The sequence below is a fragment of the Ischnura elegans genome (genome assembly GCF_921293095.1).
Source record: "Ischnura elegans chromosome 13 unlocalized genomic scaffold, ioIscEleg1.1 SUPER_13_unloc_4, whole genome shotgun sequence".
Classification (NCBI taxonomy): Eukaryota; Metazoa; Arthropoda; class Insecta; order Odonata; family Coenagrionidae; genus Ischnura; species Ischnura elegans.
In genome coordinates, this window is record NW_025791660.1 from 6,503,132 (window position 1) to 6,527,808 (window position 24,677).

At 36.8% G+C, this 24,677-nt stretch overlaps 1 protein-coding gene across 1 annotated transcript; it reads left to right on the forward strand.

Moving 5' to 3' along the window:
• Positions 1 to 1,262: 1,262 nt before the first annotated feature.
• LOC124173305 (zinc finger protein 23-like) lies at positions 1,263 to 23,677 on the forward strand. Its single transcript, XM_046552823.1, has 10 exons — positions 1,263 to 1,722; positions 1,836 to 1,973; positions 6,248 to 6,415; positions 7,195 to 7,317; positions 8,392 to 8,523; positions 10,027 to 10,152; positions 11,196 to 11,363; positions 15,065 to 15,184; positions 17,503 to 17,575; positions 20,076 to 23,677. Exons 1-10 carry the CDS (start codon positions 1,555 to 1,557, stop codon positions 21,536 to 21,538), a joined length of 2,679 nt encoding a protein of 892 aa, XP_046408779.1. The 5' UTR covers positions 1,263 to 1,554; the 3' UTR covers positions 21,539 to 23,677.
• The last annotated feature ends 1,000 nt before the right edge of the window (positions 23,678 to 24,677 follow it).

Here is a 24,677-nt window from a genome sequence, read left to right on the forward strand (position 1 = left end):
TTGATTCCTGCTTTTGTCTACATAAACCAAAGAGTTTCACCTCTGCAATACTTATACTACACCAGTCTTCAAATAAGAAATTACCATAAGTACTCACCCTGAAGCAACTTCTCGGCAAACTTTTTCTCAGAATGGCGTTTGATTCTAAACAAATCTTTTTGAAAACACTGAATTCCGTAAGTTTCCTCAAACACGGTGGACACATGGTAGTGGGCAGGCCATCTCCCAGAGAAACCTGAGATGTTAATAAACAAGTTACACATCAATAGAGTTTGGAATTAAAACATAAAATGAAGTAAGCACCATTGTAAAGAAAATCGATAATCATTTTATGTGCCACTTACTTGTAGACCAACTAACTCATGTAGGGCATCCTTCGCAGTTATTTTGCATGCTACATTCGAAGTGAATATGCTGTAATAACAATGATGCTTCTCCCTACAAAGTCTGCAAAGGTCTATTTCTGGATTCCTATCCGAAGATTCCGTGAAAATCCCGCTGGTACGACTCATGCTTTCGATTCAAAATCTCATTCACTCCAACAAATCATCCACGTATCACTCAGTGATTTCCAAATTCCTAATACATTAAAATCATTTCCATGACGTACATCAATGCAAAAACATTAGACTTATCAAGGAAAAGGGCGTAATGAGCTCAAATTTAAGTCGGATCTCACAAAGAAATCACGTAGCAGCAGAGTACACAGCAAACGTTGCACAAGTATTTCAAGCTGATTGACACCGTACTTATTAACTGACCAGGCTAGCGAGATTTGGTTCAGATACCGGACTTTAGTTGCAAATAACCCCGCTAGAGGAAAACAAATGCAACAGGCTTACAATCGAAACATGAGGTATTTTCAACGATTTGAGGTATAATATTGGGATTTATTGAGAAATATCATTCATAGATATTTTTTAAACGATTAATACTACATCATAAAAAGTGTATAGTCATTTTCCGATTTAAAGAGTGCAAATGGGATATGACCATGTGCAAGCCGAGGTTGGGCTTAAATTCCGTTTCTTGACAAATTAATGAATTAATATTAACAAAAAACAGTTGTTTTACAACAAATTGAAAACAAATGATTAATATAAACGTATTGTCTATTTATTTTATCAAATGGAAGGAAATGTGTCTTCAAACACGGATGCATGGCCTGTTCTGTATGTCTGCTGTTGGCGGATAAAATGTCAACTAGAAAACTTCGCCTCTATAGGTTTGATTGTATTGTCTTATATTAACAAGTAACGTTGTGGATCAATCTTTGTTGCATATTTTGTGCCCACGGAATTTGTAATCGTGTCCAATATTGTTGAAAATATTCTCGGTCCATGCTATTTCGTCCTGGTATATCTTTCAGGCGATTCATTTATTTTTGGCTTTTACGTTCCTTTCGTTGAGCATTCTAAAGTATTTCATTTTCGCACATACTTGTAGTGAATGTAGTTTACTTGTGGGATTTTGTGATATATGTCAATGTTGAGTGGATGATTTCTGTGACGATAGGCCTGAATTAAATTGTGAATGATATTTTGAAGTGAAAACATGAGTCGCACCAGCGGGATATTCACGGAATCTTCAGTAAGGAATTCAGAAATTGACCTTTGCAGGCTTTGTATGAAGAATCATGATTATTATTACAACATATACTCTTCGAGTGTAGCATGCAAAATAACGGTGAAGGATGCCCTGTATGATTTAGTCGGCTTACATGTAAGTTACACATTGCATGTTATTGATGTTATTTAAAAGGCTGCTTACTTCATTTTGTTTTCCAAGATAAATCCGAATTCTGTTGACGTTGAACTTCTTTATTAACATCTCAGATTGATGTGGGAGATGGCCTTCCCGCTACCATGTGTCCACTGTGTTTGAAGAAACTGACGGAATTAAGTGCTTTCAAAAAGATTTGTTTAGAGTCAAACGCAGATCTGAGAAAAAGTTTGATGAGAAAATGCTTCAGGGTGAGTACTTTTCGTTTTTTCTTATTTGAAGACTGGTGTAGTATAAATGTTGCACAGATAAAAGTGACTCTCTTTGGCTTTTGTCTACAATAGTAGGAATCAAGGGAGAAAATATTTGTGGACTGAAATAGTTACAGCATGAATTCACAAGGATTAACTCAATATGACAATAGATTAGTCGCTTGGTGATACAATTGGAGAAATATATAATGTTTTATTGCTGCCGGTGACCATTAAATCGAATAGTAACTAAAAAGGCACTTCGGTTAAGGATCAAAAGATAATTTAGCGTACCTTTTGTGAATCTACAATTGTAGGGATATGTAAGGCCCTCAAACATGGTTTACGGAAAAGTGATACTAGTCCTATTTCCCATAAACGGTTTTTCCGCACCTGTGAATCTTTGGCAGGGTCATATTAATGTTGGAGTTGGTTTTTCAGTGGCAACTAATGAATACATTTTGTCATCTGGAAAAACTAAGTGTGTGCCTAACAATGAATGATATCCGGGAAAGTATGGCATTCAAATTCAATACTTATCAACTCAAAAAGGCAATCTACCCACTAGGCTGTACCACCCTACCTTTTTAAGTATTTGATTAGGTAGTCGGAGCATGCTAAAGTGAACAAAGAAATCCCTGACGATTTGCTGCTAAGGAATGAAGTGTCAGAGACCCGAAAATTCTTTATGCGTTGTCAAATAAAGTCTCATGCATGTAAACATATTTTCTTTCTTTTGTTCGGGGCCCCTCCCTCACCTTTAACTATGATCTCATGAGGCTAAGGTTATGTATAATTAAGCATCTTTGCGACGTTTCGGAAATTCAATGTTTATATTCAAGGCATTTCGTTGTGGGTACAATAAAGGCATGATGGGCAAAGTATTGGAAATTAGTTTATGTGCGCAAAAATTATCCTAGAAAACATAATCATCCATAGGTGTAAAATTAAAGCAATTAGGATTTTTGATGTGATACATCTTATTTGTAATTGCTAACTCTATTATACATAAAATCTTCCTATATTTGAATATTATTTTTATATTTGCATTTCTATTAGTGCCTTCATTAAAATTATTTGTATCTGTGGTTATAAAAACACTTTTCTTAAATAGTCTCTCAGATAAACTGTATTCTGATTTTAAAAATGCATCATAAAATTTGAAAGTTTTCTTTAAATTTTGTGGTTAGCAATTTTAAATATGACCTAAGTATAAATAACTTTAAAGGTTAACTGTATGATATGCAGAAGTTTGCCCCATAATTACACCTGGTCAGATTCTCCAACCACATCTCGGCTGACATTTCTTTGTTCGAGTTTTCCAGGAGCTGTATTATGTATCTCCAAACAGATCAGTGTGGCACCGATCGTTGGGTGGGACTTCACACTGACTCCCGGTAAGCAGTCGTGTGATTCTGTATGCACCCAAGCAGTACAGCATAAACAAGTTAAAGAGAGATCATCGATTGGAGTACGGACACCAAAAATGTATCGGTATGGCCACCGAGTAGTGGGTTTCATGAATTTCCTGGTTGCGCATTGTTCATTTTATTTTGTTTTTCCCTCAAACAATCAAATCAAAAAATAAATATGAATGAGGTTTCCGCAATGTTAAATCTTTCTCGACCTTTGAATAGGCCACTATATTGAACTCTGTCATCAACTATTCATTACCTTGACATATATATTAGATATTGGTTAGTGAAAATGAGGCCTGCCACCATTTTTTGACTTCCTCTCATTAATGATATCACTTTCACTCACTTGGAATATGCTTTATTTCACTCTATCATAATTTATTTACTCCCTTCACATAATAAAAGAAAAAGATTATTAGAAATAGAATGGAGAAAGAGATAAATTGTGACAAACCTCTTTAATGAGTTGGTAATGAGGGGAAAACGAAATAAATCCCAGGATTTGCATGGGGTATTCATGAAACCGATTAGTCGGCGGCCGTATAGACACCTTCTTTTGTGTTGGTATGGCTAGCGATGATCTTCTGTTTTCACGTCGATGCTGCACCCATCAGCTTCATAAAGAATCGAAGGACTGCTTACCACGATTCTCTATGATGTCCCATCTGGCGAATCGGTGCCGCACAGATCAGTTAGGAGATACAGAATACGGCCCCTGACCCGGTGGAATTCCTTAGTAACCTTCCACAAATCTCAACGCTTGGAAAACCTGTGATAGCCCTTTATATTATATGCATGCCTGGCAAGGTTATTGCATTCTTAATTTTTTGGGGCTATCGACTTTATTAAGGTGCAATAATGTATGATCAAAGTATTTACATTTCTATAATCTATTTTGAGGTCAATTTCTTGAAACCTTTTTTTTTATCTGTTTTGATGACATTTTTGTAGTGATTGTGTGATAACTTGAATGGGATACTGTTTTAATTTGTGGATGAATTTTATTCTTTGAGTTTGAAGTGTGGTGACAGAAATATTTTCTTAGTACTTATTGGAATGGTTAATGTTTTTTGCTCATATTTTTCTAGAGTGTCTTTGAGTTTATGCAGATAAATGTGTTGAGAAACTTTTTCATGTAACTGTAGAGTTAAAGATTTTGTTTGCTAGGTGTATGTATTTATTTTGTATTTTAATCGTTCATTTGATTAATAATTAAAAAATCTGGGTGATTTATAAGGTTCTGTCCACCCTATGATAAAAACGGAGCTATGTATCCTAATTTCTAATGGGTTACATGTAAAAGGAAGGAAGTTGTCCATCATCAGATGCAATTTTTCTGCATCATTGTGGCAGAGCTTGAATACCATAACGGTTAAAGTGTCCATATTTTGATGTTATGCATATATGAAGCCATTTTTCAATGTATTCATATGTGTGCAACTGCGAATCTGTCAGACCATCTACCATCAAATGGAACAAGTAATAATCAGACAGTGCAATGCCTGGAGAATTTGTGGGGATCTTTTGGCCTTTGCATTTGAGCATTTCCAGCTAGGTTTTAATGGATTTTTTAATGTGAGGTGGAGCATTTATATGCTTTAGAATTACTGTTGAATGATTGGGAACTCAAGTTCCTTGCTTACTTCTAAATTACCAACGCATGCAATGGCTTGGTGGGTAACTCCAAATACAAAGCAAACTCTTCTTGAGTTTCCCATTTGTCTTCTTCAAGCAATGCCTCCAATTAAGTTTCTTTGAAGGTTTTTGGTCTTCCTTCAAATAGAAAGCTGTCATCATTAGAGTTGTGGTGTTTGAAGCAATGACATCAATCATTTAACGTTGCTTCTCTTAGAGCAGCACCTTGGTTAACTTAATGGGACTCTTGATGCGCTTTATCCCGTTTTCTTTGAATGCAAGAAGGAAATCAACTCCTCCCCCAAATAATGGTTAATTGGCTCAAACTTCGAAATTTTCTCACAACACTTAGTACCTATTACCGAGATAAATTCACTATGGTCGTCAAAATGTTTGTCTACCATATGTCTAAGCTTGAGTCATGATGTTTCTGGTATTTAAAAAACGACCAGCAATCAGTGCTAAAGCCATCTATTGACAGACAGCAGGAACTTTGCATATCGCATAATACATAATTGTTGTATGATTGGTTTAGCTTGTTTTAAGGCTAATAGTATCAGTGTTACTTAAAAAACAGTTTCATAAAAAATATATGGAAAACAAGATGGTTTTGAGGTTTCTTTTCTTTTTGCATAAATATTACACCCAGTATTCTCCTCCAGAGTTTATATATTTAAATATTAGCAGGAAGTCTAGGACATAATGAATGCATTGAAAACATATTCCACTTGTTTTTCCTCAACTGTAATGTTGAGAAAAGGTGAAATAGTGATTTTGGCCTAACAAAAGCCACTACTCCAAAAATTTTAATTGCGGAAGCAAATGGTGTGTTACAGGAAGAAACTCGATTATTTAGTTTATTACGGCAAAAATTTGAATCATTTATCTTTAGCTTGATTTCTCGTAATTTGAAAAATGATATATCTGAGTGATCTACATTGTGTATAGTACAGTTTGCAGCGAAGGGCCGGCTACCATGGCACAAATAAATTTAAAAAAGACGCTGCACGAACTCGGAATATCAGGGATCTTCCGGCTAAATTTCATTTCAGTCGGCACTGTAGCTTTTCAGTGATTGATTAATAGGTGTGCAGACAACTCTCCATTTTTACATGAAGCCAGATACATTATGTTCAGCATCCTTTTTTGTAATGCCCTACTGCATCCCATGTATGTGTTTTTGAGGAAATAAGTGTTTTGTCACTGTTACTTTGTCTGCAGAGTTTTGAAAGAGAAGGGGCAGTTGATGACAATTTGGGGCCTTCTGTGGAGACTACGGACTGCATTCAAGACGTGATTGAAAACAATACACAGCTCACTTGCTCAGCCCAAGCCACTGAAATATTCATTCCTGTGCCAGACTGCCTACTTCCCAGGGATGACAAGTTGGTAAGTTTTATTCATATACACAATAAAACCTATATTGATGCACCGTCAGTTGTGCAAATTTCTCAGTCGTATGAAGAAAGATAGTATGTCCGTCATAATAGTAAGTATTTCAACTGGAAGTCACTAACATATATGCAACCGTTAGTGGTTGTACTTTTCTAGTAGTAACACATAAGGTAGAAATTCGAACCATACAAATCTTTTTTCATACAAGTCAGAAACAGTTGTACAACACTGCTAATCTGTTGACAGAAATGTTTCTTATCCTGTGGAGTAGACTTTTGGATACCCTTGTCAAATATCTGTTTAAGCCATAGGTGGTGGCTATTACCAGGTTGTGTCTCATGATTGCCCTCTTATTTGTTCAAGCCATCTTCCTCCTTTAATTCTACTAAGGAATTAGCATAAATTGTTGTGGCACCTCTTTATAAGCCTAGGTAAAGAAATGATAAAGACAATTCAATGTCCACTGGAACCTTGATCTATCATTCCCGCTGTTGTGCCCCTACTGTAAGTGACCAAAACTCTCATTCAAACCTACAAAACTATCTTTGAACGTGATCTTGGTGACGCAGTTCTCCGTCCTTGTTTGGAAATTAATATTCTAGAGTTTGATCTGTGAGTTGCAAGAATCTCACGATTATTTTGACCAGCTGGAGTGGTCTCACTTAAAAGAGGAGTTTTCATTATCGAATGAGGGAATTATTGTTTTGCCTTTTTATGTTGAAATGAGATTATTGTTTTGCTTTCATTGAGTGACGCCCATTTTTCTCATATAGTTTCTAGTAGTGAAAGAGGAGAACGAAGGTCACCTCAGTGAGGAGAATAATCCCATGCTGTACACGTCAGATCCAGCTGGAATTTCCAGTGATGTGTCAGACCCATTGACGACTGATGACCTGGTGAGTGTAGTTTTGCCAAGTGTAATCCAATTTTCCTATGGCACATTGTCATTCGTTTATGCATTATTTATTTATACCTCTCAGCAGAAACGTACAGCATTTTGCCTTGCCCTTTCAATCATGAACAACTACGGAAGAGCTTTCATGTTTGAATCATTAACATTAAATGTAATGAACAGATTTGGTGTATTTTGCCAAACTGACCGCTAAACTCACTGAGCAAGTAAGCTCTCTGTCATCACGGCACTGAGAAGTCATTTGTAATGTGATCATACAAACACAGTTTTCACTTCCGTTTACCACAGAGTGGAAGGGGGATTAGGAATTGAGAGTTAAACTGAGTACTATTGAAGGTACTATTGAAGGTACACTGAAACAAATTGACCGTGACATCATGATGTAGCTGCTAGCCAGATTCAACTGCATAACTTGCATTCCTTATGAGGGATTGATGTTTATAGGAATCAGATTCTTGCAAATTTGGATTTTGTGATGAAAAGGAATTTATAGTGTAGGCTAGGGATTCAACCTTCTTTGCCATTTTTGAATGGAGTGTTTGATGTTTGCAATGCAAGTTGATTGCCAAAAGATATCAATTTTAGTGATGTGTACTGATTTTTATTTACTCTGACTGAATTTTCTGCTGCTGTTATTCATAGTCTTGAAACACTCCCACTTTTAATGACATATTAAGATTTTGCTTATTCTTAGATTTTTATCTATTGTTTTTAGAAGTTAGTGCTCTTGGCCTTGTTCCCTTTTGGAAATTAATTTTAATGACCGGGGAAGTTCACAGCTTAAGAAGCTATTTAGTCCCAAGATTTTCCCAATAAAGTTTTTTCTCCTTCATACTATGACTGTTATTAGATTATTTGAGAAGGAATAAGAATTTTACTGGCTGAATCTTTTTGGTTAATTAAGTCAATCTGTTTTCTACAAATAGGCCAGAATTATTCATCAGGAATAATTTATTTTCTACAGAGACCATGTAATTCAAGCTTTGTTCATGATCACTTTTTATTTGTTCACCAATTGATTAAAATGGGTATCCATCATTGTCCCTCTTTCCAATAGAGTGATCCGGTAAGATACAAGTGCTCTCCAGTTAAAGAAGATCAGATTAGCGATGATGAAGAAGGACATGTCCTCAATGATTGCTCTGATGGTGTCTCAAGCAAACTGGTACATCAAGACTCTTCTGATCAGGTAATACTATTAATGAACTTTATTTTGTACTGTATCACCATCATCAGTAAGCAAAACTGAAATTGGTTTCTTACAGCCCTCAATTCCGGTCTAGCATCTGTTCATCTTTTTCACATAGATGGCCTTCTTTTTTATGTTCTTAATAACCTGGCCCATGAAAAACATTCAGAACTACTCTTTTTGCCTTCTTCCTGTCCACCTCTCCTTTTTGTCCGACTATTGTATTTATAAGGCCATCACATCTAATGAGGTGGGCAATTAAGATAAGGGTTTTAGAAGACTTCCCTTTCCTCCCACTCTTCTTTTTACTTCCTTCTTTTGTTTTCATTTTTTTATCCTTGGTAATCTTCTAGAGCGACACATTTTGAAAGCTTCCAATCTTGACTTTTCTGCAGCTGTCCATTTTGAAACATGGCTACCATTTTTTACTATGCTCGAAATGTAGTATCAGATATACTGTTTCCTTATTTTGGTGTTAGTACTCTCAATTGTTGGAGAGTTCTTTTTTCTAGTACTCTCTGTGCCTGCACTATTGTACTGACTATTTCTTTCTTTCTTCATCATCACTGGTAACTAAGCTTCCTTAAACATAACCTATCAGTCTCTTTGTGAGAATAGACAGGTCCTTAAAAATGACATAGGGTATTGTAACCTTCATCAGTGGTGGAGTTTTATATTAAATTGTAGAAATTATCATTTGTAGTCTATAACTTTACATTAATTAAGTGCATTTACTCAATTCGTTTCGCTTGAAAGCACAGTCTAAATCTTTTGTACTAATAAGTTGTGAAGGATTCAGGTAATTTAGGGCAAACTAATGTTGTTTTGTGGAAATATACATCATGGATACTTAATTAAGAGTCTGGATGTAGAATTACCTCAAGAAAACACCACTTATCAATTTTACATGCAGAGAAAAAAGCCTTCATATTTCCCCATTGAAGTTATGCAACTTTTGTCCTATCAGAAGTTAATCTAAAGAATTCTCTTTTTCGTTAACTCAAAATGGCCTTCAGTTATATCTCGTGTGAGTAAGTTTTTTTGTCGAAGTCTTTGATGTCTCTAAACCAAATTATAAACCAAAATAAACTAAATTTATTTTCTTTTATTGCCCCTTTTCATTTTTCATGAATGAATGTTATTACCTATGGGCTCTGGATTCTCATGCAAAGTGTTCCCATAAAGTTTTTGTTATATGTAAGATGATATCTGGAGAATTACATCTCCAGCAACTGTTGCCCAGAGAATAACGACGTGGATTCTTCAGGGATTCTGCTATGAAAATAAGAAGCATTAGGGGTATAGATACTTAATTAAGAGTGGTAAATTTAATAACAAGTGTGAACATAATCAATTCCTGACATTAATTACATTTCTGGATAGTGTGAAGAATATATCCATTTGAAACTAACTTTTATTTTATTCGTGTGACTAATTCTGAAAAGCATTTCTATGTTTCTGTACCTCATTCGCTAATGATGATGATTGGGGATTATGTTGCAGCCAAATACCTTAACTGCTTCCCAAGGTGAAAAGGTGGAAGCTCAGGGCAGGGGAGATATTGTGGCAGACCTGGACGCGGTGCTGATTGGGGCAAAGAAGGAACTATCTCCGGAGGAGAATGCCCAGGTATGTACAGAAACCTTGTAATGGAATTAATTATTTGTTGAAGGAGATAGAAGGTAAAAATCTAAACGTTTGTCATTGTAAATCATAGAACATTCTGCTTTTTACACAGATTCAAAGGTTACCCATTCGATTCAAAGTAATTAATAATTCAAACAAGTTATCTTATCTTAAATTAGGCTGTTTTTTCCTTTAAATGTTGTACATTTGTGTAGTAGTTTTCTTGCCTTATACATTACTACATGAAATCTTAGGACCGATAAACTTAACCTCATTAGCCCTCCAGTGGGGACGTGGGGCACCTTGGTGGTCCAAAGTGTTTCATATGTGTGCTGTTAATTATGTGATGGCAAATAATACTTGTGATTTTCAGAAGCTACCCATCATTTAGGTGTCAAAAGTCTCACATATTTGCTTGCTAGCAACCGACACATGCTTAGCGTTAAAGCTCTAGCTTTACAAGTTACCAAGCTTATAAATTGGTCTTTCATTGATATTTTAGACCAAACGTGACTTCTCTATTCCCTCTAATTATCGAGAAAATGACCTTTTCTCGTGTCCCCGAAAGCAGTTTTGAAGGTATGCAACCCACAACAAACTGTCTCATTTTACGCTATGCATGCGATAAATGACGGGAAATAGAGATGTTTTTCAGTTAAAAACGTGTAATGAATGTAAAACGATGAATCAATTCCTCGGTGTCGATGTCAATTCTGCGGTCCCTCACGAGGCCCTTAAGTCACCTACCTCTCTTCTAATTCACAGCACTATTATTTCACACACTGCACTACAACTACGCACACTGCACCTACAAATTCGCTTAGATAATTATTGACTTAAGTCGCATTGGACTACTAGATGTCCCTGCGCAGCTATATAATATCGTCGTGTGAGCACCAAGCGAGCATAAAGTATCTATTTAATTTTTTTTCATGTTGGGGAGGATCAATTGATCCCCGCCCTTGCTACGGCCTTGCCTGATGAGAATGACTCATTTGTTAATTTTGATGTAGGTGACTTGTTTACCACTTTTACTTTCTGCACAGATCATCAAAGAGGAGGAGGCAGCTAATGACAGTGCGGGATCTTCTGCTGGCACAAAAGAATGTATTCGAGATGCGATTGAAGAAACTTCACAGTTTGCATGCTCCGTTCAAATGACTGAAGTATACATTCCCGTGCAAGACTGCCAATTACCCAGAGCCAATATTGTGGTAAGTTTTATTCTCATCTAGGAGCAGCATGGCCTTTATTTGAGTAAAATTCTTAGTTGTATGACAAAATTAGGGGTGCGTTGAGTGTATGTATGCGTTTGAATGGGATATCACCCTCAAATGTGCGAGTTTCTGTTGTGCAACTTTTCCAGTTGTACAATATATTGCAAAACCATTGAGATCTTTATCTATTTTCATGTAAATCAATCTTTTTTGTACAACATCACTATTCTTCTGACAGAAAAATGTTTCATTCCATTGAGTACTCCAATGGTGAACTTTGTTTTGTCTACTTTCAAGGTAAAAGTCTTTGCTATGTTAGAGAGCCTAAACACGAATCTTTTTCACCTGATTAGATCCTTGTTGTAAAATCCTGCTAATTTTCTCATAGAAAGGTGATGCTTCCCATTCCTTTAATTATGTTTTGCTCTGGTTGAAACCTTGCATCTCTATTAATTCCATTCTTTGAGAGTCCAATTCCAATCACCTCTTTGTTGATCTGATCCCAATATATATCTGCATAGATGAAAGACATGGCTTCATTAATCAGAATGGCGTAATTGTATGCGATACAGTGGTTGGCTACTGTAGATCCCTCTGGGTATCCAAGTCTTATGCAACGTTTGTGCTCTGACCTCTTGGTTTAAATAGTTATTCCAGTTTCACCAATCTGTATGTCTCCACACTCATGAGGCATGTGATAGTAGTCGCCAGAGGTCTTTAACCCTTATATGCATTCGCTGCACCTTAGTGGTGCTCTTGGTTTTAAATTTGGTGTAAAAATTTTCCATTCCGATGGAAAGATGATGATGAAGGATTTAGATGTTCAGAGACTCTCGTTAATACGAACAACGTTATTACGAAGTACTCGTTTTTACAAAGAAAATCGTTGGCCTCAACGAAAAGGCCTATCCTAGCTGTAGGAAAAGAAACTTTATTACGAAATTTTCGTTTTTACGATATTGCAAGCCTCAGTCCCGGTCCTGGCGGTTACAAAATAAACTTTATTACGAAGTTCCACGCATAAACTATGGCATTTAGATCGATATTCACTACGCTAAGTTTTAATAATCACGCCACGTTTAAGTTGTCCTCGTGTACTGTGACCGAGAAGGTCATTTATGGTATTTCTTCAACATTCGCGCAACGTTATACCATAAGCTTCATTACTGGGGGATCATGGTGACAGACTCAATACAGCTCGTCAATTTGATGTACAGTTGCTCTTCCTACGCACATTCGATTTACGAATTTTCAGGTATGACAGCATTAAAAATTTCAAATTTGGAATTTGGAACCTTTTGATTTGGCCGTTTAACGCCGTGCGGCGCAGAGGAAATCGTACTCTGGGCATAATTTGAACAAAGTATCGTTCACTCCGGTGTGAAGTTAGGAACTGACTAGCGTTTCGCCCGTTATTCCTTGCCGCGGAGATTGATTTTTTCTGCTCCGGCTGCGTTGCACGCCCATTTAGTTCACTTCGTCACAATCGTGAGTTAGCGCATGATTTTTGTGAAGTGTTGCATTGTGCAGGATAACCGTACTCCTCAATGCCTTCCATACAGTACGACAGGTGACGGCACAATAGGAGGTGCGGATAACCCTTCGCCAGCACGGTTTGCAGCCAATCGCTGTCCCCCAAACGCACCTCACATTATCGCCTAGTCTTATAACGTTGTCAAATGCAAACAGAGCAGCGAAATAAGCCTGATCACGCTCGTCGTCCTTTTCGTCTCCTTTCTTCACGGAAGCCATTATAGGCGTTTCACTTTCTCACCTGGCAACGCTGCCCCTACGTAGACTATTCTGCCAGTCATCAGACAACTCTCGGCGGCCGGACCGTGGGTTTATCAACTTAGGACCAAGGTCGTGGAACGCATCGAGTTCGTAAATGGTACTTACTGTATTCGGGAGGATATCAACCCTCGATTACGTCATGCCGTATGCCAAAACTGAAACGAAATTTCCTGTTTATATATATTTCCGCGTAATTCAATCGCATTTATCATCCACGGAGTCTTCGACGATTCCTGAAAGACTCGTTCATACGAACTTCGTTATTACGAATCTCCGTATTTTCGGTCACGTGACTTCGTTATAACGAGAGTACTGTTTTTACCATTATCAGTTGAAAATTTGTAAATAAACGCTAACTTTGAAAGAAATTAACTAAAAATTAGACACCATCTCTGCGGCACCGTAAATCCTGTGACGTAACTAAATTCGTAAATCCATATGAGGGTTAAACTCTGCACTTTAGCTCTGTAGATTTTCAGGATGCATGTGGATTGTCTCAATGTTTCCATTTTTACGAAATGTATGACAATTTTCCCGGAAATAGTGGAAAGAAATGATAGAGCGAAAAGAGAATTGGTGTCAAGACCAATAGCGTCTTTCGCATACATTGAAAATGTTGAAACATCTAAGTTGGTGAAGCTGGAAGAACAAAATATGCAACCTCTGGGTTGCCAGGCGACGATGTTTGCTTGCTGTTGCTGAGTCAGCAAGTGTATTAACCCTTTCACTGCCACCAGGCCGATATATCTGCCCTCGCTGGTTGAGCGAAAAATGCCAGGGGCCAATTTATCGGTCCTAATGGGGAGCATGCACAATTTTTTTAAAGTACAATAAATAAGAAGGCCTCTACCTCAAATGTACTTGCCGAAAATTTCGCCTATGAATAATGCTTCTCAGCTGAGTTATGAGTCTTTAAAAATTGATCTTCATCGGCTGCTTGAAAACACGTCATCGGAGCGTGACGTCACGGCACAGTATCCACTGATGACACACTGAGGAAGTGGATAGAAAATCGATCTACGAGGGCTCAAATGCAAATTTGGCGAAAATAATTGCTGTTGTAACGACAAAATGCAGACTGAATATTTTGGGTTGCCAAGGCGTTGTTGAAATAAATAAAGGGGATTGTTTGGGGAGATTTGGAATGAATAAAATTAGCCACCATGAGGAAATCGAGCTAATGTAAACTGAAGTATTTTGGTTTCTTATATCCCTGTTAAGTCAATTTGTCCTTTTAGGAACTACTACACAGCTCGACGAAGATTTTTACTTCGATCTTGCATTCAAGGCTCTACCACTCTAAGACTCTCTTTAGCGAAGTGAATGGTGTACCGTGTGACGACGTCAGGAGGCGTTTCAGGTCACGTGACTTCAAGCGATATTCGAGTATTTTTAATTAGAAATTATTGACGCTTACAGAGTACTAGGAAAGTTTTGGCTCATATATTTGGACTTGTGAGAAAATTTTCTATTCAATGAGACTAACTAGCATGATGAACAAATTTCATGCATGTTCCCCATTATATCTCTTTTTTCCTGATTGTGGCCTTTTCAATGGCTATAGTTTATGTAAACCCCCATAATCTATCTATAGTTATAAGATGTAAATGTATCTTAAGAATTGGGGAAAAATCTATATGCATTAAATAAAATTGAGTAGCTGTAATTTTTTTTAAATCTGAAATGATGCTAATTTCAGAAAATAGCCTTGGCAGTCTTCCTATATCCCACTTGAAATTGGCTGGCAGTGAAAGGGTTAAGTTTGGTCACAAGACTCTCAGGCATCCACAGTTTCGACCAGCTTGAGTGGTCTCTGGAATTTGACATGGTTCTATAATTATGGATTAGAGATGTTTTAATTATTATATAGCTTTTATTGAGTGACACTCAACATTCCCTTTTAGTTTAATGAGAAAGAGGAGATGGAAGAGCTCCTCAATGAGGAGAATTATCCTGCATTTACCTCACCGAATGCGGTTGGCACCTCAAGTGATGCTGTAGACCCCCTGGAAGTTGACGACGAGGTAAGTGCACTTTTACCATGTTAAGTTTTTCTGTCTCAAAAATTCATTCCTCTCTGGAACTTTCCTGACATCATTCAGTAGAAGCACTCATTTTTTGTCTCACATGGTAATGTAATCTGTCCCTTTTGTTCATTACCTACATGTTTGAATTTTGCTCCTGAAAAAGCAGTAAAATGCATTTATTTGCTGATGATAATGTCATAAATATATCAAACTAGTGTTTGCTCTGACTTTTAAATTCTGCGTTTGGATTTGAATAATGTTTATCTGGGGAGAAAAGAGTGGGGTATGGGAGTGTTAAAGTGACCTTGGGTTACTCTCGAAATGATCCTTGCTCTCTTTTACTTCTATGACACTTTATTCTTCGCACTTATACAAACGGGATTCTCCAGCCCGAACACTCTCCATATCCCTCGGCTCACTGGACTCAACTGTCCTTACGGCTTCTCGACGCGTCCCCTCGAGCCACCTCAGTTGGTTCACGGTCACTCCTTCAGGGGGCAGCATCTCCAGGGGGGGACATGCCGCCTGGCTGCGTAACAGGAGTTAATCTGAGTAAATCCCACTTAACTCATGGGGCTGGGCCTGTGAAAACTTAGCATGGTTTGCACTTGAAGGAACATTCATCCTTTGCATTCACAGTGCCAAGAGCTGACTAGGACAGATGTGAATAGAATAGAGTTTTGAAGCAGTAGTCGCACTCCACTGGCCAATCAATCCCAAGGGAAAATTTTGTAACTTTACCAATAACTTAACTTTTCCTCCTTCAAAATCTCCTCCTTTCTGTTGAAGCTTCGTTGGTGTGCATTATCACACTTATTGTTTCAAAATGATAATTTCATTCTTGTCTTCATACCTCCAGCTAATAATGGCCACACCAACATTGCTTACCATAATCTGGTGGTAGCATTAAAAATACTGTTATATGTATTGGTAACCAATCGGGTAGTTTCCTTCATTGTAGAAAACGAAAGGCATTGGTGCAATTCATTACCCACCATTAGTGAATTCATAATACACAAATTATTTCGTTATAGAAATCCCAGTTTAGACGTATGGCAATGGTCCATTCTAACCTGATTTGAAAAAGGCCAGATTGGCACCCATGCGATGCCAATCCATGTGAAATCACTGGGACCTAGTTTTTATATGAGTAGATACGAGTTTTACAATCTCTGAGATTACCAATGCATGCACGAGGCACAGAGCTCAGGAAAACATGTCTTAATGATCACCAATAAAACTGCCTATGGTTGTAAAGTTTCCTTTGTTTGATAAGGTACTAATAATCCTTATTCAAGCCAAGCACTATCTGCTAGCAGGGTACTCTGCTACCTGCTAGCAGCCTGCATCACAGCAGCTCACATATCATTGCCGCAAGGCCACCTCACACGATGGCAGTGGGAACCAGAATGAATTCACGTGGGTTTTTCCCATCATTCATACTTAGCTGTCACATTTTTGCGCACTTGAAAATTTTCACTTCATTTAATCCCGAAAAATAGATATTGTCATATAAAAATATAAAGTGTTAAATGCGTACTCCAGAGGTAATAATCTTTCGATTTAGGCAATAAAAAAATAATAGGAAACCACCCTATTCCTGGTCAGATGATGGTGTAGGTCTAAGGTGGTACTGACCATGGTTAAGACCGTGGTTGGGTGAAGAATTAAGTGAATGATTTTCTTAAATAAATATAGCGTCTCCTAGTTGTATAAAGGACCAAAACAAGAATTGTTGCTTCGTTTACACAGATATTTACTTTGCAAAAGGATTGCCCTGTGCCAAAATATAGCCTTTATTCTTTGCAGCAAAGGAATTATTACTGTTGAATAAAAACTTTTGGGCTATGTCACCGTGTCAATTACTAGGATGGCCCAAAATAACCGACCGATTCTGGTCACTTTCTCAAGGGTGACGTGTACCCACAGAAGTAATGAAGAATCAGGAATTATAACCTATGTAGGGTTGGTAATGTTATTAATGTATATCGCTTCCATGGACAGTGGCTAGTTTTCCATTGGGTAATGGAATTACTATCTGCTATAAAAGTAAATGTACACTTGGTATGAATCATCAGAAAATGAAGTCAACGATAAAAATTTTATAAATGATTGCATGAATGGCATTGTATTTAAGGCACAGTTATTTAATTTAGAATGAACATTATTCAAAAACTGTCTCATTTTTGAAAGAAATTACAAGGTGTTCATTGCTGTATATGTGTGGATGATAGTTCTATATTGTAAAAGAATGGTGTATTAAAAGAATATTGATTCTTATGTGCATTGATTAATGAGTTGATTCCTACTTTCAGCATAAGTTTACAGAGGACAAAAAAGTGATTGGTAATTCTGAAATGACCAATGACTCTATGACTGAGGCTATAGGTGAGTAAACTCTAGGTCTTGCAAATATATGTGCGTGGAGAGGGTGTTGTAACTTTTTTGAAGCATGAAGAACCTAAGTTAGTCATCCATGTGTAACTTTTGTTTTATTTAGTTTACATGTCACTTAAATATGAGAGAATGTTTATCTTTACATTTGTGTGGTCTGGATTTCTAATTATATGGAATGTAATGTATTATATTTGTAAATGTAATGCATTAAATGTAATGAATTATCACAATTTCCTTTAACATTTATGTATAGTAGAAGTCCTTTTAATGTAAAATATTTTATTCTGCTGAAGTCTATCGATATTTAACTTGTGCGACCATTGGCTAGTAAAATTTCATATTTTAGTGACATATTGCATTTATGGCAGTGAAAGATTCGTATGAGATCTGCACTCTAGTCCAGTCAATGAGCTTCAACAAATGAGTTCTTTATGACTGGTGTTATAGACAAAAATTTCTAATTATTAATGATCTATTACGAGTGCTTAGCATGAGAAACCAGTGCCCGTACAACTTAGGGTGGTATTTGCATAAAAACATGTGGCTGGAATTCAGTGAAATGACTGAATGAAATTGTTTCCGACTTCTTTTGGCAGAAATGCGATACATCCATGTTGAAATATATAGCACAGGTAGTACTTTCCACACATTTATGCACTACTCCACCGCCTACTTTTTGCCTAGTTTTGACACTCAAATGTCATTCTGAATTCTTTCTGGCCTGTGTCTATGGAAGGAAAACGTTTTCTGTGCTATGGGTAGCATGATAATATTTGAAACCTCTTCACATGGAGTTCTTTTTTTTGGGGTTGAGTTACCCTGGTATCCTTTTCCTTGTTATTTGGGACCCAGCCGGTCCCTTACTCCAACCACTGGAGTGGACCGTAGAACCCTTTCTTAGCACAAATCCACATTCAACTCATTGCATTGTTAGTGCATTTTTTTTACAAAATATTGCATTTGATTTTCAAAAATTTATTCTTCCAAAAGAAATACTAACATTTTATAGGCATTTTTGAAGTTAAAATGGATGTCTAGCATTAATTACAGCCAAATTAGTGAACACAAGGTACTGAGAGTGTAAGCCAAGAAGTGGTATTAGCACGTTGAATTTATAAAATTAGCTTGAAGTTTGTAATGCACAGTCTTATTCAATTATTTTTGTAGGCATGGCAACTGCTTGGTTAGGTGTAACAGTGAATCATGTCAGAAAATACTTTGTAACGGAAAGTAAGTAGATATATTATGGATTTCAGAAATAAGCACCAGAAGACAAATCAATACAGCTAAGTTGCAGCACAACTCAATTTTAATAACTTGTGTGTTACAGTTTGCTGCTATTGATTAAAAAAATGATAAACCCTAATATTTCAATATACTTATGTGGATCTCATCAGGAGGTTGATCAGGAAATGATTTAGATGGATATCATATTCAACCTGGAAAAATGTAATTGCTCCTTTTGTGACTTTTTAACCGTTATCCTCAAGCGGACACAAGGAGGAAATTATTTAATTTTTAAGAAATTTTATTTTTTTTAATCAAATTTACCTCTGATTGTTAACTACGCGTGATTCATGGTTGATGCATTCCTTTTTCGACAAAAATGTGGTGTGAATTTTTAAATAAAAATGCATGAATTGTGGCCTCCTCCATGGCACACGTGATTTCCATTGCTAAGTACTTTATGAAAAATGTTTACTTATTGGTGTGAAAAGTAGTATGTAGCTGCTAAAAGTAAACTCATATTTAAAATCTGGAGCATTTTAACATTAAAGGAATTATATTCCTTAAATATTTTGATAATTGTTGTTCTCTCACGTAGAAGGATTAGGACAGCATTATTTTCTCCTCAAGTATTCTCAAAAGGAAAATCTATGCCATTTTAAATATTAACATAAGGAACATTACGATGTGTATAATCCATAACCACTGACACATGTTTTTGTCTTTTAAATGCATATTTTTTTAAAAGGGCATGATTTCATTTTTCTTCAGCAATTTCAAGCTTGATATGAGATTATTCTTGATGCCTGACTTTTCTTTTTGGACAAAATTGTAGTTTATTGAAATTACCAAAAAAGACTGACTTCTGATCTACTTGCAAAGGAATGAAAGGAAAACATTATTCTCTCCTTAAGTATTCCTAAATGAAAAATTATTTGTCTTTTAAAATATCAGCTTCAAGAACATTACAATTTACATTATACAAAATTACTGAGCACACATTTGTCTTTTGAATGAACAAATTTTTATAGGGGATGATTTCATTTTTCATCAACAATTTCAATATAGTGATTATTATGGATGCCTGCCCTCCCTTTTCAGACATAATTGAACCAATATTGAAATTGCCAAAAGAGAATGAAACCTTATTTGTGTTTAGCAACCAGCAAAAATATAAATTAAATGGAATAGGTTTCAATCTATCAAATGGTTTTTAAAAATTAGATCTGTGAGTCCTAGATTGTAATATGATTTTCTTTTCTAGGGCTGTCAACTCCTGACCAAGTGCTGGTAGAAACAACACCAACTTCACACCTGCTGGCAGAAAGAAATGTATCGATTGACCTTAACGATGATTGTATTGGTTCATCAGCCTCAGTGACACACATTCAATCTAAGACTGTGGCATCCCCATGTGGGGATGGAATGAATGTGATGGATAAAGATTTGAAAGAAGGCATTTCCCATCATGCTGACAAGGTACTGTCTAACTCAATTCCTGATGATGGACACAGTTATATGAAACACATTCCAGCATCTAGAAACAGCGGAAATGGAGCCACAACGACTGTTGTATGGGATAGAAGGGATTCACCAAATATCACAGGTAGCCTTAGGTTGATCAGAGTCAGTGAAAACAGAAGAAGTGGCATTGAGGCAGTAATGGAAAACAGAAAAGAGATGAGTTATTGCTTCATCAAAAATCCTAGAAAGGGTAAAAATTCAAACGAAAAGTTATATTATTGCTCCCACTGCAGATATGGATTCAACACCAATGATGATCTGATCAAACACATGGAAATTCATTCTGGTACCAGCAATTTGGATCCTAATGATGAATCATCTATGGGAAAAGATGAGTCTTTCACAGTCCCCGCATCAAGAGAAGAAAGTAATGATTCTCGTGAGTCGTCCAACTCTGAGACATTGACGGGATTGAAAAGGAAAAGACGAGGGGCGATGCAAAAAGTAAATGCGCCCGTGTTAGAAATCTGTGGTGGAATTGGAGAGAGGAAAACTGCGGAACGAGTGGGAAGTTCTGATGGGGATGGGAAACCATACACGCAGAATATGTCTTTAGAGTCCACCACCTCTTGTGCGAGAATCCTCCAAAATCACGCGGTAGGAGGCGCAAAAGGAGGGCCTTTCAATTGCAGCGTCTGCAACAAGTCGTTCACGCTGAGGAGCGGTCTTAGCAATCACATGCGTTTGCACAAAGAAAGAAAACGTTATCTGTGTACGATCTGCGGAAAGTCTTTTGCCTGTAAGTCTAACATTACTCGACACATGCGCACGCACACGGAAGAGAAGCCTTTTTCATGTAGTGATTGCATGAAGTCTTTCTCTCTTAAATGCAACCTCATGAGGCATTTGCGCACCCACACGGGGGAGAAGCCCTTTTCGTGCAATTATTGCGCGAAGGCTTTTGCTAGTAAGGCAAAACTCATCCAACACTCGCGTGTACACACAGGAGAGAAGCCTTTTTCTTGCAATTATTGTGCAAAGGCTTTCAGTATAAAGGTGAATCTCATCCGACACTTGCGTCTACACACAGGGGAGAAGCCCTTTTCGTGCAATTATTGCTCAAAGGCTTACACTAGAAAAAAGAACCTCGTCCAACACATGCATACGCACACAGGGGAGAAGCCTTTTTCGTGCAATTATTGCGCAAAGACTTTCCCCAGAAAGGACAAACTCGTCCGACACATGCATACGCACACAGCATAGAAATCTTTTTCATGTTATAACTAAATCTTTCATTAGAAAAGAAAGTCTCATCAACACTTGCTTACACACACAGACAAGAGACCGTTTACATGCAAGATTTGCGGCAAGTCTTTCACTTCTTCTCTCTCCAATCACATGCAAAAACACTCACGAGAGAAACCTTTTTTGTAGAGATGTGCAAACAGTATCCGCAAATGCTCAAATGCTAGAAAGTATTCCATATTCGAGATCTCGATTAATTATGCTACAGCTAATTTCTTGATTGCTTTGAATTTTGCGCCATACACTGTCGCACGCACATAATTGGTATTGGCGAATGATAGCAACGATAGCAACCAAATAGCAACTCAAGCCACGTTTCCTTATTTAGAACATGGTGAAATGCACAATGAGCTGGTTACGGCCTTCAGCCATTTTGTCATCTCTGTATATCCCTACTCTGTGGTATAGTGCTGCTGTGAAGTTAGAATAAAGATATCAGTAGTATTGATATTTTGCACAGTGTAATTTATCCTCACTAATGCTACTCCAACATAAGAAACTATGTTCATGAATGTAGTCTTATGACAAACTTACTCAGTGTATTTACCTAAGTTATTTACCTACCTTAGTTTGCTTTACCTAAGTTAATTGGCATTCTGGTAGTTAATAACATGAGAAATCTTGGCAACTCTTACTTTTATGTGCATGGTCATTTATTTATAAGATAACTGAAAACAAAAGTAAAATAATATCAATTAAAATATGACATATTGGAAATGAATTCACTTGAAGTTTACAATTCCATGGACATATGACATGCACATGCATCATATATCAGTGACAACAGTTCGTTGCAATGAGATATAGATAGTTAGCGGTATGCAATCATCACAGAAAATTAAAAAAATAACTGTTGTGACTCAAATGATAAATGACAACCTCCACATGATAGGAGACCAATACGATCACTAAGTAAACATGCCACACGTTGAGACAGGGTTACAGGATATGAGGTGAGATATGTCTCACTACAGCTATGGGACAGGAAGTTGAAGCAATGTTGGATCAATAAACCATTTAGTACACAATGAGCATGAAGTTTGGGCTTCAATTCATAGAAGAAAAAAATCTGGAAGATATGAAATAATTAAGAGAAAATTAAATAATAAGAAGAAGCACTACATGTATGTGGAAGTACGTCATGATGAGCCACATGAAATGCACATACTAGGTAAACTGACTTTAAATGAATGGTACATAGTAGTTACTATCTTTACCTCATAATTAAGATAGTATGTGAGCGCAAACACAATACAGAGAGAAAACTAATGAATTTTGATGCAACTGTAGTTGAATTTAAATCCTAACTTCCCAATAGGAGAGGTTTCTTGAGACGACCAAAATAATCTTGTGATCCAGTCTCTGACAAGAGGCGACACAGGCTACAGCAGTGCCACTTTGTGGGGTTTGCCTTCAGGACATTTGAGAGCTTAACAGAAGTTTTTCTAAAACATTTCACATAAGATATAACACTGTAAATAATAATTAGGTAACAGTTACATGATTAGAAACAGGTGAAATGAGTTTTGGCTATTTCTTTAGTTGATTTAAGGAAGGAATATTGCAGGAACAAATGCATAGTTAGTTAGCTATCTTGAGATTCAGTCCATTTGAAGCCATAATCATGTTTAGGGAATGTGGAATGTGTCAAGCATGGGATATCTAAATGGTGAACTTCTAAATTAGAAAGATTTATCTGCTGAAGTGTAGGATATTTTTTACCATCATCCTGGTACCAAATCTTCCTTTCAGGTCAAGCAAAAGCAATATAAGACTATTCTGTGATGGATCTGTCAGTAAAATTATGTTTCGGCAAGAGACTAATATGTATGTAGGAAAAAGTGATTAAGTTTGTGAAAGAGTGCAAGTGTTTCATTATGCAGTGGTAAGGTGAGTGTCGTGTGTTCCTCTTGTGTGGACTGCAAAGGGTAAAGACAACTTTGGAATGCGTAACTTTATTTGCTTGACAATATGGAGGAACACATTTCAAATTCCATGATTTTATTGCAGAGAATTTCGGATGCTGCAGGGAAGTTCTCCCTTTAGTGAATATACCCAAAAGTATTTGTACCCTAATGAGATAAAGTATTATTCAAATTTCACTGTTTCCTTCTGACATCGTTCCAATTTTTTCTTTTCTAATGATTCATTCATGATGCATTTCTTGAAGGAGGATGCGTTGGAATCTGAGAAAGTTGAGATACGTTTGCATGGTGAACTGGTAGTTGAGAAGGAAGGGAATGAGGTGAGTTTTCCTCTTGCATTCACAATCTGTTGTGCAGACTTATACAATGGTTTTGGTGGTTGAGTACTTAAAATCATGCTTGTGATTTCTCTCACACCCTTGTGTGACACATCCTAGCTTGTCAAAGATGCACTTTCATCATAATAACTTGCAATAATTAATTCTTCAATATTTTGTTGACACCTGATAATTCTAATCTTTTTGTACCTGTTGAAGTCATCATAGCGATCCCCAAGCATAAAAATAACCCCACACAGAGAGTACACCCAAGCAGAATTACATCACAACTTGAAAGAACACCACTCAGCATGAATGATTATGGTGTACTGAAGTGCATTTCTTCGAATCCCCATCAACGGAGACCTGGGTAAATGGTAATGTTTCCAATTAGCAGAAGACTGCAAAGTTATTTTTAGTGAAGCAATCATTTACTTACATCCATTCTTAAGGGAGGTACAAGGTTTTGATCTTGAGGAAAAAAGGTTTGGCACCGCTGGGATGAGAAGAAAATTTCAATAGTTAAAATTGTTGCATCTTTGAATCCAGATGTGTTGTAGAGTTGTTTCAAAGAGGAAAAAAAAATTAATGAGATTTATGGGATCGAAAGAACTAATTAATAATGCCGTGGGACAATCTAAAAGATATTTATAGATTATATTTTATGTTATTTATATAGCTTCCTTTGTAAACATTGTGAATAATTTAAAGTGTGTATATGATTGCCTACATAATAAGTTAAAAAGTGCAGATTCCGTGCTCTCACCCCCTACTCCCTTATTTGTACCTCTGTAAATTAGAGGTGTCTCAACAGAACCTTTTTATGTGAAAATCTGGGTAAGAAAGAAACCTCCA